A 14,126-nucleotide genomic window follows, 5' to 3' on the forward strand; every position below is an offset into this window, starting at 1 on the left:
TTTAAAGGGTACTTATTGAACTCATTGGCTGCCATTGACGGTGCTCAAAGTCCAATCCTTTTGGACAGCCCCTCCAAGTACAAATGGATGAAAAAAACTGCCAGCTGTTTGGTGGGAACGTCGCACACCTTCCCCTTGAACTCCACCTCCATGTGGCTGCAAAGAACCCGACGACGACCTCCTCGAATTCTGTGAGCGAGACCGCTTTGCCCGTAGCGCCAACACCTGGTCTAAATCTGAAGGAGATCAAATGGACTCGACATCTTTTAATAATGAACATTTGGAATGACTGGCCCTTCTTGACGCCAAGGACCAAACATTGTTCTTACTCCTAGTCGTTAAATCTGAAGAAAGACACAAACAATAAGTATTGAACATGAATTTACACTCTCAAAAGCAACATTGTTTAGATCTTACTCGACAGTCTTCAGGCTATAACTGGGATCCTCCCTGATCTCCAATAAGACCCTCTTTCCTTCTTCCTCTATTCGATTGTTGAAGAGAAATAACATTTGAAGATAGGAGGGGTTTAACTTGAGAGCCTTGGCCAATGAAATGCCTCCTCTATCTGCGATCCCGCACAGTGACAGGCTGCAACAAATGAGATGATTCCCTTTAGTCAAGAAGGGAACCTGCTGAAAGTGATGAAGGTTCTGCTGAAAGCAGGGGTGCACGATATCCATTTTTTGAAACCGTTACCGATAACTTCCTGCTCCTCAAGGCCGATACCGATACAATATCCGATAATATATATATAAATTTTTTCAATGTATATTCACCTCAGTTCAGTTTTTGAACAAATGTAGGTCAAAAATACCAGTGGTTGATTCAATATAGATTTCCCTTTACCGAACCAGAATTTTCATGATGACATGAACATTATTATAATGAACAAAACAAAGACAAGAACAGTTTTGACTCCAAATAAACTGTCCATATTCATTTTTCAAAAAATTATAATATTATAATATAATAAATATATAATTATAAATATAATTTGAGTCAATCACAATCAGTCAATATCATTGACGATGTGTTCCCCTGAACAATGAACACCGATGCTTAACAAACATAAACCCAACAGGTATTCTGCTTTGTCAGCAGATAAAACATTTGGTGCAACAGGAGAGGAGACTTATGTTGTCTTGGTCCATGGAACAACTTTCTTAACCTGGCAATTACATATCAATAACCAAAAGACTTCTCGAGAACGTGTAAACATAACACTGTAAAGTGCAAACATTTGCCAATTGCCATAGTAAGGTTTATAACTCAGTGAAGGAAAAATGCGGCCTCTAGAGCAGTAATAAAACTGCATACTGGCAAAACAGGAGTGGAAACCAATGCACACATCCCAATCCGTCAATGCGCCAAAAATATTATGAATAGGCCGATAACATATTTGTTATCGGATTTATTGGGATGACGTCATAATTCCTATTATCGGACTGATAATTATCGTGCGCCTCTAGCTGAAAGTAACATTGTGTCTGCCTTTTTCTTGACTGATACAGGGTTGATGCGGGTCATTAAAAAGCATGAAGTCATTAAATGGATTTTGTGAAAATTGGGAAAATTGGATTAAACTAAATGTTTCAAAGCATTTCAAATTATGTAAACTTGACAGGATTTTTTTTTAACATAATTGATTCTAGTTATGCTAATCGCAGCAGTGATTCTTTCGATTACTCGACCAGATCCACGAAAGATGACGAACTGAAGGAGCTCCTTACTTAAGGATTTTTAAGATGCAGTGTGGGCTGGCCAATCCTTTTGAGAGGATCTCGACCCCTTCATCCGACAGATTGTTGTAGCTCAGGTCCAGCTCTTGAAGATGGGAGGGGGTTACCTTCAGTGCCTCAGCCAATGAAACACATCCTTTACTGGTGATCTCGCAGTTTTTCAGGCTGCAACAAATGAGATAATTGCCTGAAGTCGAGAAGGGAACCTGCTTAAAGTGATGAAGGTTCTGCTGAAAGTAACATTGTGTCTTCCTTTTCCTTGACTAACACAGGTTTGTCATTAAAAAGCATTAAAACTCTTTAAACTGTTTTTGGGGTGAAAATTCAGGCCTTAAAAAGCATTAAAAATGGTAAATGGTGTTAAAAGGCTCTCAAAGCCATCCACCTACTGGTGACGCAGCACCAGGAGCAATGTGGGGTTCAATATCTTGCTCAGGGATACTTCGGTGAGTTCATCAGGGGAGAGAACTGAACCCACATCCTCTGGGTTGGGGGGCAGCTACTCTACTACTGAGCCCTGCCACCCCCTAAAAGAATAAAATTTAGGGAAACTTGACTGTTAAAAAAAAAAAAACTTTTTTTTTTTTTTTTTTTTAACATAATTTATGAGAGTTGCAGCTAATAACAGCAGTGATTCTTTGGATTACTCGACCGGATCTACGGAAGATGACGAACTGGAGGAGCTTCTTACTTGAGGACCTTTAAAATGCAGTGTGGGCTGGCCAGTCCTTTCAAGAGGATCCCAACCCCCTCGTCTGACAGATCGTTCCAGCTCAGGTCCAGCTCTTGAAGATGGGAGGGGTTTAAGTTGAGTGCCTCAGCCAATGAAACACATCCTTTACTGGTGATCCTGCAGCAGAACAGCCTGTAAAAAATGAAATAATTGCCTGAAGTCCAGAATGGAACATTGGTTAAAGTGATAACGGTTCTGCTGAAAGTAACATTGTGTCTTCCTTTTCCTTGACTAATACAGGGTTCATGCAGGTCATTAAAAAGGATCTAAACTCATTAACTGTTTCTTTGTGAAAATTCAGGCCTTAAAAAGCATTCAACTCCATGTTTGAGGCATTAAAAATTATGTAAACTTGACAGGATTTTTTTAAATTTCATAATTTATTACAGTTGCTCCTGACAGCAGCAGTGATTATTTTGATTAGTAGACCGGATTCATGGAAGATTACGAACTGAAGGAGCTCCTTACTTGAGGATTTTTAAGATTCAGTGTGGGCTGGCCAGTCCTTTCAAGAGGATCTCAACCCCATCATTTGACAAATGGTTCTCACTCAGGTCAAGCTCTTGAAGATGGGAGGGGTTTAACTTGAGTGCCTCAGCCAATGAAACACATCCTTTACTGGTGATCCTGCAGCAGAACAGCCTGTAACAAATGAGATAATTGCCTGAAGTCCAGAATGGAACATTGGTTAAAGTGATGACGGTTCTGCTGAAAGTAACATTGTGTCTTCCTTTTCCTTGACTAATACAGGGTTGATGCAGGTCAATGAAAAGGATCGAAACTCATTAACTGTTTCATTGTGAAAATTCAGGCCTTAAAAAACATTAAACTCCATGTTTGAGGCATTAGAAGTTATGTAAACTTGACGGGATTTTTTTTTAAGTTACATAATTTATTAGAGTTGCTGCTAACAGCAGCAGTGATTCTTTTGATTAGTTGACCAGATTCATGGAAGATTACGAATTGAAGGACCTCCTTACTTGAGGACTTTTAAGATGCAGTGTGGGCTGGCCAGTCCTTTCGAGAGGATCTCAATCCCTTCATCCGACAGATTGTTCCACCTCAGATCCAGCTCTTGAAGATGGGAGGGGGTTACCTTGAGAGCCTCAGCCAATGAAACACATCCTTTACTGGTGATCTTGCACTTTTGCAGACTGCAACACATGAGATAATTGCCGGAAGTCAAGAAGGGAACCTGCTTAAGGTGATGACGGTTCTGCTGGAAGTAACATCGTTGTGCTGTCCTCACAACACGTGACATGTGTTGCTCTACAGCCAGCCGCAGCGAACCAAAAAATGAAACTCTCCAGAGACAAGGCGTACTTTTCTTGTGTTTATGGAGGTCTCAAATTGTTTGTTGGTAACTAAGATATAAATGAATACATTCAAAATGTAATACAATAATATCTTCCTACGTGTGAGTAGCTTAGCAGAAACACAACAGAATGTCTCAGTGAAATCAATGGATAGTGAAAAAGTTTGCCTCAAAGAGAAAAATACATTTTTCTTTCAAACTCAATATACAAACTAAGTAAAAACTTACAAAGACGAAAGTTAGCCTAGGCTTAGCTGGCAGAGCAAGTTTGTCGATGTTACTTTTAAGCCTCACAGGCGCTGAGAAACGTTTGCCTGGCATGGCCTGACTGTTCTCCCTGTATTTTTCAAACAGTTAGAGAAAAGTCTGGACCCAGCCCATCAATGGCCTCTCGAGCAGGTACAAAATCAATCGACAAATCAGATTCGTTCATTTGCGTGACGTGTGCTTAACGAGCAACGTCACTCTTGCGCGTCGAACGTTGTCGCCACAACAACATAGATGGTGAACAGGAGAGCCGAGAATATGTTCCAATCCACGGTAAAATCAGTTTTAAATGACCAAAAACACATCGACACGAGTCATTGACAATAGTCTGTCTCGCGCTAGCCATGTTGAATAAACTCCGCTCTCCTCGTATGTTTACTTCCGCGCGCAAGTCCCTCGACCTGGCCTCGTCGTTTTACTAACGTCACGTGTGCCCGTCGCTGATTGGTCCACTCCGCTGTCTGTTTGCTGTGGCTTGCTCCGCCCTGGAAATTGTATCCGCTGAATGGTGGCCAGACTCAATCGCTGGAACAGCGGTGAGTAATTTAAAACTGATTTTACCGTGGATTGGAACATATTCTCGGCTCTCCTGTTCACCAACTGTGTTGTTGTGGCGACAACTTTCGACGCGCAAGAGTGACGTTGCTCGTTGAGCACACGTCACGCAAATAAACAAATCTGATTTGTTCATATACAAATATACTGGCCGCGTTGACTGCGCACTACGCAGTATTTAAAAAATTGGCAAAAAAAAACAAAACAAAACAAAAAAGTGGCTGCGCACAGCTGCGGTCCGGCAATTCCATCCCGTCAAGAGCTCTCGGGTAATCGGGCACGAAAATGTGGCATTATAAACAACGACAAACACACGGAGTCTGTACTTATCAGAGAAGCAGAGAGAGAGGTGGACTTGATTTGACTGAACATTTTTTCCCGAATTTATTTGCTTTTACTATGAGTTTGTGGCACTATTTCTGTTTTAAATTACATACCTTGCATAATAACTCACCGTCAAGCCTCATAGCTTCTGCTGCAGCTTCCTTTTTAATGATCTGCTGCATCATAAATCACATTGTGACATCCACGATAAAGCTTTTGTCCATGTTTGCAGGTGTTTTTACCGCGAATAAGCAACTGGGCTTTTGATTCCAGGCCTTGCTCGCCCATTTTGACGGATGCGTGTCCGGCAAAAATAGAAAATAGTCTAAACCATCCGGCTGGTTCTGACACGCCGGAGATGGTCCGCAGTCAGTCTGGAGCACTGACGCGGCCTCTATACTTTGAACAGTAGGATAAAATGGAAACGGATTGGGCTCAGCGTCTTGCAAGACCCGGACCGAAGATGCGTCTGGTATTTTTTGGCCCTTATTGTTGGCTGGTTGCAGCAGTATCTCATTAGATACTGTAAGTCAACCCTATCCAAGGAAGAGTATGAACTGGGGGTAGATTTCTAAGTGGAAAAGTTCCTTACTTGAGGACTTCTAAGTTGCAGTGTGGGCTGGCCAGTCCTTTTGAGAGGATCTCCACCCCCTCATCCGAAACATCGTTGTCGCTGTCCAGGACCGGCAAATTGAAATTGCCCAGGTCCAGATGCCTCAGGTTGGATGGAGAACTGAGAACGGAAGCCAGCAGGTGACAGCTGCCTTTGTCCAGGCGACATTGACTTAGACTGGAGAACACAGAAAGAAGGAAGTCGTGAGAGGAAGCCAAACCTAACTTCTGCTGACTTTAGTATGGTGCTTTGAAAAACAATAATATATTTTATTTCAAGATACAAAACAAGACAACAAAAAATAAAGAGTAAATGACAAAATCCAAAGACATTATGAATTTTATTTTCCCGTGATAATATCACCAACATTACTTGTGCTTGATGGAGGCAGTGTTTGTTTTGGATGTCGTCAAGAAGGATGTTTATCTCGTACAACCACGATGTGTGAATCGTAGTCTTTTTCTTTTTTTTTTCAAGATTATAGATTGGATTTAACCCAAATTTTGACCCATTTGAGATTTTTCAAGATTTTGGATTTCCTACTGTTTCAGGATGAACTTTAGGTAAACCTGTTTTACTGACCCAGCTTTTTGTTTGCAATTCCTTACCGTCTTTGCTGATGTCACTGACTTAGTTGGAGCATTACACACATTGAAATTAGGGTTAGGCAACAATTAAATTTTTTCATCTCGAGTAATAACATGAAGTCTTTGCAATGACTCACACTGTCATCATTACTTCAAAAGTAGCAATAGACGTGGTTATAAAGTTAATGTTCCTCTCGTCTAAACAGCCACGAGTCAACTTCGCCATCAGTGCCAACCATTTCCGGTTCCCAGACATTTTTCAGAAACCATAGCTTTTTGTTCATTTACAATGATTTTTGCTGATCTGTCAAGCACTACAGAATATTGGGTTTCATGGCTACACATAAAAGAATAAGTCGATTCCAATCTTTCATCAGTAAAATGAAGTTTTTCTACACTTTTCCGTTCTTCAGTTATGAGCAGTTAAAAATCCTCAATTCTTGTTTCTATACGTTTTGGTAGTAAACTTAAGTGTTCCAAAAATTCATGAAAACATTTTTGGGAGTGAATGAGGTGATTTTGTTTTGTTTTCCGATTTGTTGTCGCGTCTTCTGACAAGCAATTGTGTTTTAATTTGTTTTTGTGTGTGTGTGTGTGGGTGTGTGTGTGTGTGAGATTTGTATTAGTTTTTTTTGTTTTTTTTAATCCATCTGTTTTGTGATTTTTGATTGTTTCATAATTTTTAGTTGTTTTGTTTGTGTTTTGTGCACTTGTTCTTGGATTTGCCATTGTGCTTTTGGAATTCTCGGACTCCACTTCATTTCACTTTAGAGAACTTACTTTGATTTTTGAGAAGCCTTGACCACCAACAGCAGCTTCTTGAGTCCCAAAGGCGATGGGGAGTAGCGGCGAAGATTAAAGGACTTCAGGGTTTCTGCGTCTGTCAGTAAGAAGAAGGCCAGAGCCGACCACATGTCATTTGACATTTGATGCCAGGACAGACGTCCTGAATCTAGTTCTGTTTGGATCTGCTTCAGCAAGGAGTCGTCCTTCAGCTCATTTAGGCAGTAGAACAAGTTGACATTCGTCTCTGGAGTGTTCCGATTGATCCTTTCCTTGATCAACTCGACTGTCTTTGACTTGCTTTGCTCCCAGTCATGAGGAACCTTCAGCAGTGCCTCCACTATTTCCTGGTTGCACGGCAATGAAAGACCAACGAGGAAGCGGAGGAACATATCCAGGTTTCCTTCACTTTCCGAGGCTCTCTGGAGAGCTGACTTGTGGACCTCAGTGATTGTCTTCCGCTTAACAGGCATGAACAATTTTTTCCATCTTGATGTATCCAGTACGTTCTTGTTGTCGTGGAAGAAACACATTATTACGTACAGTGCGGCCAGATACTCCTGGATGGTCAGGTGGATAAACTGAAACATCTTTTGTTTCTTGCTTTTGAGCGGATGGACCTCCTTAAAGACCTCCGTGAATAAACCGGAATGTTTTGCAGCTTGGCTGTAATCAAAACCGCTGTCCTCCAGGTCTTTCTCATAGAAGATCTGACACTTTTTCATGGTGTGGTCAAAGGCCAGCTTGGCGAGCGCTTTCACGTCAGGGATGTACTCCGCTGTATTTCTCTCCTTGGAGTTTTCCAGGTGGTGACCAGCAAACGCTGAGTACATGTCAGTCAGCGTTGTGGGAAGCTCTCCCTCCTTCCCTTTGTCCAAATGAACCTGAAGAACTGTGGCGGTGAGCCAGCAGAAGATGGGAATATGGCACATGATGAAGATGGTGCGAGATTTCCGAATGTGCTCAATGACACGCTCCTCATTTGGGAACCTTTTCCTGAAGTACTCCAGCCTCCGGGAATCGCTGAATCCTCCCACCTCTGTTCTGCTGTCGATGAGGTCGGAGGGGATATCGTGGGCTGCCGCGGGCCGTGTGGTTATCCAAACCCTGGCGCACGGAAGCAGGTTCCCTTTGATGAGATACGCCAGCAGTACGTCCAGCAGGTAGGTCTCCTTCACGTCCATGTCCACTTTCCTTACTTTCTTCAAGTCGATTTTGAAGTTGCACTCGTCCAGTCCGTCGAGGATAAACAAGATCTTGATTCGGCTGCTTTCAAAGTCCCGCTTCCCAGAAGTTTGCAGGTCGTCAAATATATTGTTCAGTCTCTCGCTCATGTGCCTGTTTCCGCAGACAAAGGTTTGGATCAGTTTGGCCAACGTAAAGCTCTCCCCTTTCTCTATGTTTAACTCGCGGAAGGTGAAAGGAAATATGAAGTCCACGTCCTGGTTAGTATTACCGCTGGCCCAGTCCGACACAAACTTTTGAATCAGGAAGGTTTTTCCTATTCCCGCGAAGCCGACGGTGAGCATCGTGCGTATCGGTCGCTGGTTCCCGTCAGGGCTTTTGAAGATGTCGCACGGCAGGATAGACTGCTTGGCCGCGGCGGCACACGTCTCCATCTGGAGGACCTCATGCCGCCCGTCTGGGCTGACGTCTGCCCCGTAGGTGACGTCCAACTCCGTGTAGACGTCCTCCAGTGGCTGCTGCTGCCAGCGCTCGGTGTTCCCCTCAGAAGCAAAGCTGTATAAACGCCGCAGGTTGGCTTGAAACTCCCTCTTCAATCTGGCAATCTGATCGTCATCGTTGACGGAGAAGTCAGCGCCTGCAAGAAAGCAGCAGTGACGGCAGTTTAGGACAAAACAGTTCCATTCCACACCCAAATATTTATTGATTAATTTTAAAAATTAGTTAACACCCGTTAACGCGATCATTTTGACAGCCCTAATAAAAATATGTGAAACAAGGCATGTTTGCGCCGTTTTTTTTTTTTGTTTTTGTTTTTTTTTTGGGGGGGGGGGGGATGCGGGGTGTATGAATCAATACTCATAGAAAAATCTACGCCTAATTTCAAAAAAATTGCTCGGAGTGTAAAGGGTTAAAATGAGAGGACTCTCTCCAGTTCTTTGACTGAGACTCCTCTCATTGTACAAACACCATGCCAATGATTAGTTGGAGGAGCGATTTAATTTTATGATGTCCCACATGTAATTTATTTTTATTTTAAGTGAACTGTTTTCTATTCATATAAACCACTGTCACGTGCTGAAAAAAAAAAAAATCAATGTACCGTTACACTGATCAATGGCATTTTTTTTTTTTTTTTTTTAAAGAACTAAGGATTTATTTTTAATTCTTAATCATTTCTCATGTTTCTCATGTGTGGCTCAAAATGACCTCATCTATTGCTCCGGTGATGCATTCCAAATAAATAAATGAGATGAGGAAGAGCGATTGATGAGATCTCGATAAGAGCTCACCATTCCCAGATATGTCTTCGATGAAAAAGTGAAACAAAGTCTATTTATTGTTCCTAAGGGCATCTTAAGAGCGACAGAGCAGCAACAGATGATCACAAAATGAGAAGCAATAGTTATGTCTCAGGAGTTTAGATTGGCAAATAGATGAGCAACAAAAATTTTGCAACGGGTCGTTGCATGGTTAACTTCCACAGTTTTCAAGTCACCTGCTTTCTACCAGGGGAAACTACTGTATGTCGGGAACTAACCTTTTATTTTCACCATGTCGCTTCGCAGCTTCTCGGCCAAATTGTTGTTACCGATCTTCTCCAGAAGCATGATGGTCTGGTCCAGAGTGTTCTCGCCGTGCTTCTTTATCAGCTCGTTAGCAATGTACGCCCGGCGGGGGTTTTCACATACGCTTTGAGGCAGGTCCGTGTGGAACCTGAAGGACTCGAAGTCGTCCTCCCCCAGCTCCCTCAGCGTGTTCCACAGCAGCTCCTTCCTTCCGCTGTCCAGAGCCATCCTTCTGACTTACATACGTGTGAGGAAGGTGACCGTGGATCAGGTATCTGCGGATGACAACTTTTATTGCCTTATTGTAACTTGAGCTCATAAACCATTTGAGTGGTGTGACGGCCCTGTTAGCTACATTGTGGCACTACATGACTTGTTTTGATATTGAAAATACCTAACAATAGATTTGAATACAAACTATACCAGATTTGTTGTAAATTTTGTTTTTCAAAGAGGCCAGATCGCAAACGATTGAATAATCCCTGGCAACAAGGAAATGCATTCCAAGGGTCAGTGAGGCGAATCGCCACTTCTACATACCAGAAGAAGTTGCCGAACCTGCTTAAGTACCCATCTCTTTCTAAAAAGATGAATAAATTCAACGTCAATATTCTTTGAGTTCAAAAAAGCATCGACAGTCCCGTCTTACGCAATATATAATTGTGTATTTCAAGACAAAAGGCATTTTTGTGCACCCAAAATGCGCTTGTGCGCTTAAAAGGTATTTTTGTGCTTCCCGTTACGAACATGATTGCGGCGCGATAAATGAAACAGAAGGCTAACTGACCAAAATGAGCAAATTATAAACAAACTGTAAAGCAAAATAACTTGTGACTCTTTTCTTAGGAGAAAACTTACGCGGCCTTGTTGTCGCCTCGTCACCTTCCGTCCGAGTGATGACTTGTCTGTCCGGTCCACCGAGACAAGATAACGCTGGGTGTGACCTTTGGTGACACCCGCAACACCATATATGCGCATTATTGCCACCAGTTTTTCCAGATGGGTGGACTCGGGGCGGTAGAAAAACCTTAAACCATTGTTGTTTTTGTCCGGTTACATTGCGTCCATTACCCGGATCGGCAGTGAAGGTTTCGGGGGGTGAGTGTTACGGGTGCGCGTATGTCCGATGTGTTCTGTGCATAGAAACATCCCTCCCCATGCCTTCAAGCCCGAAACCTAAACTGCCCATCTGGGTGACAGCACCCATGTAACCGGTCTGCATGTAGCCGCACCGCACAACGTGATCCGTCCCCCTCGTCCAGGTCAGGACTTTCACCCGCGCCACATGACGCGCCCAGCACAGCAGGCGGGCATGCCGACCACTAGCCAAAAGCCCAGGCTCGCAGCTTCAGCTGCCGGCGCACCCTCTTGAAGGCATCGGGAGCGAGGTTTCTATGCAACGCACACAACGGGGACCGATTGCGTTGTGCGGCGCGGCTCCATGCAGACCGGTTACATTTAGAGACGAACACATAACGAGACCAATGGCAATTTTCGTCTTACATTACGACAACGAGATGTAACTGCAGCATAATTTCCATAGTATGCTCACAATGTATGACATTTTCTTTTGTACATGAGGTCAGCCTGCATGTAACAATGTCTTGTCCGTCTCTCTTGGCCGTTTAATTCTTGCTCTTGTTTGATTTATGTTGTACTTGAGACATTGCCCATCTGAACCTCCAGCTGATTGATTCTCCTCCCACTCGCTCGGCATCGAGTCGGGATGGCCCGACCCCGCCACTGGCAAAGCGGCAATAAAATGCGCAAGGCGATCTCGCCCACTTACGCGTCGATAGGTATATAAAATGTATAGGGGGAAATTAAACAACTAAAGGGTACCCAAAGTCACAGGAGTGGTGCCTTTTTGGACTGTCAAATTGACGTCACTTTCAGGAGAGCAGAGGGCGTGACTCACGCAACTGCCACCCAGAGAGGCTCTGCCTGTCTCGGCCACTGTTACGCACACGTCTCCCTGGTCGTGTCCGGTTGTGGTTTCTGCTTCCAGGAAATATACGAGGCGCCACACAATTCTTTATTTTCTAAGTTTTGGGTGCGTAACTGCGCAAAGATTGTAACATCCCTAGTCACGATGTCAGACTTTCTTTGTCGTTTTCACAAGATTTATTTCAATCGCAACTCGGCGACTGCTTGTAAAAGCAGAGGATGACCACGCTGTCCCATCGTGTGATGCATTCACAAAATAAACTGCTCACAAAAAGGGCTCATACCAGCTGGCAACAGAACACAGAATATACAGTGTGTTTGTTTATAATATATATGGCAGAAAACAATCAGGTGACTTGAAGTCCTGGTCAGAGACACCAATTTGGCCAAATTTCAAAATTGTTCGATATGCATGTGTGATACATCATTGAAAAGCTTAAAATCTCAATTTTCTGGGGGAAGCTAATTTTGATCAAGAGGGCATTTAAAAAAAAAAAAAAAATTAAACAGCGAAACCCTAACTGGAAGTGAGATCATGAAAGAACATAATTTAAGACACCATGATTTTAAGCTAAAAAGACACATTTTGAATAATAGATATAATTACAGTAGTACCTCTACATACGAAGTTAATTTGTTCCCGGACCTTGTTTGTAAATTGAAATGGTCGGATGTCGAGCAGGATTTTCCCTTAAGAATACAATATAATCCCATTAAATCGTTCCACAGCCCAAAAATCTACACTAAATCCTTAATAAATACTGCTGGTACGATTATAAATGGCAATTACACATAGCAAAACAGATAAATTATAAATAAAAATCAGAATAATAATATAATAATGATGATAATAGTTCCTGTAATAGTGTCACGAATCGGGTTCTAATGTGCCGGACGTGGCACATTAGAACCCGAGGGGAGGGAGTGGAGCGGCTGACAGTTTACTTTCGTTTTCAATGTTTTCTTGAGAACACCGTCAACTTTGGCGGTTAGGAGGCGTTTTGTGTTGGATAAGTTCTGAAATAAATGATAAAAACCTGACGAAGCTGGTGATTTCTTTGGCGATGTTACCGGGAAGGCGGAAATTCCGCGCGTTATCTTCTTATGTTAACCCTTTGTACTGACTCCATGTTTCAAAAGTTTGAAGAAGACTCACCGAAAGCAGGTTGACAATTTATTCGTCGGCAATGGTAAAAAACAAGGCAAAAACAGACGACGGCGGGACCAATGCTGAATCCAAAACAAGGCTACATAGGAAATGTTTCTGAGCAGCAAAATCTGTGTTATGTCAGTGTCCAGTGTTTTTTAAGTCCGTCGTCGAGTAGGGCCAGGCCGAAGGTGTGTCCGGGCGTTGCTTTGGGATCATCCCTCTGTGGCCGGTTTTGGGCGGTTATGTTTGTGCGTCGATGGGACGTGGTTGCCACAGCGACCGACGCTGGTCTTGACGTCCCAAGCACCCGCTATCAACTTTGTTATCCGGGCTGGCTCTACTTGTTTTAAGACAAAGCGCATTGTCCTTGGAGTTTGCCGGGAGAAATTATTGCAAGAGTTGGTGCGTCAATCTTGCTCGTGACGCACACGTTGGGCTTCTGTGATAAGATGGCATTACGTATCTATTCTACTTCATTTCATTAAGCTATGGGGTGCTATTTATTTTATATTAGGTGCATTAGAGTAGTACAGTCTGTTGAAATTCGCCCCCCCGGCCAAGACGCACGGAAACAGCGACAGCCAAAACAAGTGCCACTCGGCCGATGCTGCCTCGCGTGCGCCAACCGGGAAGGCAGAACTTCGCGCGTTCACCTCTGATATTAACCCTTTGTACTGACTCCATGTTCCAAAAGTTTGAAAAAGACTCGCCGAAATCAGGTTGACAATTTATTTGTCGACAATGGTCAAAAACAGACGACGGAGGGTCAATTCTGGATCCAAAACAAGGCTACATGTTTCCGAGCAGCAAAATTTGTGTTATCTCAGTGTCCAGTCTTTTTAAAGTCCGTGGTGAAGCGGGCCGTGTCGAAGGTGTGTCCGAAGGTGTGTCCAAAGGTGTGTCTGAGCGTTGCTTATGGGTCATCCTCTCTGTGGCCGGTTTTGGGCGGCGTAGGTTCGTGCGCGGATGGGACGCCTGCTATCAACTTTTTTGTCCGGGCTGTCTCTACTTGTTTTAGGACAAAGCGCTTTGTCCTTGGAGTTTGCTTGGAGAGCTGATTGCAAGAGTTGGTGCGTCAATCTTGTTCGTGACGCACGCGAAGAAAAACTTTATTCCACCCCATTTACCAAAAAAATAATAAAATATCCTAATTAAAATTACAAATAAAAAAAACAATAAAATTAATATCTCCTATCCTAAATGACAAAAATGCAGGATAAAGAATAAAAACTGGGACTTAAATGGCAAAAATCTACCGAGCACTATGATTCAGAACTTAACGAAAGAGTAGTAGTCTTTGAACAAAAAATCCTGAGCCGGTAACGGAATTTACAAAAATGAATCTATTGTGATTGTG

General features: G+C 43.0%; 1 protein-coding gene across 1 annotated transcript in view; it reads right to left on the reverse strand.

Moving 5' to 3' along the window:
• LOC130928229 (uncharacterized) overlaps window positions 1–14,126 on the reverse strand; it is a 76,250-nt gene that overhangs the window by 27,110 nt on the left and 35,014 nt on the right. The window contains exons 18-26 of the mRNA XM_057854603.1: window positions 9,645–9,904; window positions 6,917–8,741; window positions 5,529–5,726; window positions 3,456–3,629; window positions 2,976–3,117; window positions 2,863–2,870; window positions 2,434–2,607; window positions 1,734–1,907; window positions 418–591 (exon numbers count right to left, since the gene is read on the reverse strand). Coding sequence (XP_057710586.1) covers window positions 418–591; window positions 1,734–1,907; window positions 2,434–2,607; window positions 2,863–2,870; window positions 2,976–3,117; window positions 3,456–3,629; window positions 5,529–5,726; window positions 6,917–8,741; window positions 9,645–9,904 — 3,129 coding nt within the window. The remainder of the gene's footprint in view (window positions 1–417; window positions 592–1,733; window positions 1,908–2,433; window positions 2,608–2,862; window positions 2,871–2,975; window positions 3,118–3,455; window positions 3,630–5,528; window positions 5,727–6,916; window positions 8,742–9,644; window positions 9,905–14,126) is intronic.

The sequence above is a fragment of the Corythoichthys intestinalis genome, chromosome 1, assembly GCF_030265065.1.
Source record: "Corythoichthys intestinalis isolate RoL2023-P3 chromosome 1, ASM3026506v1, whole genome shotgun sequence".
NCBI classification, from domain to species: Eukaryota; Metazoa; Chordata; class Actinopteri; order Syngnathiformes; family Syngnathidae; genus Corythoichthys; species Corythoichthys intestinalis.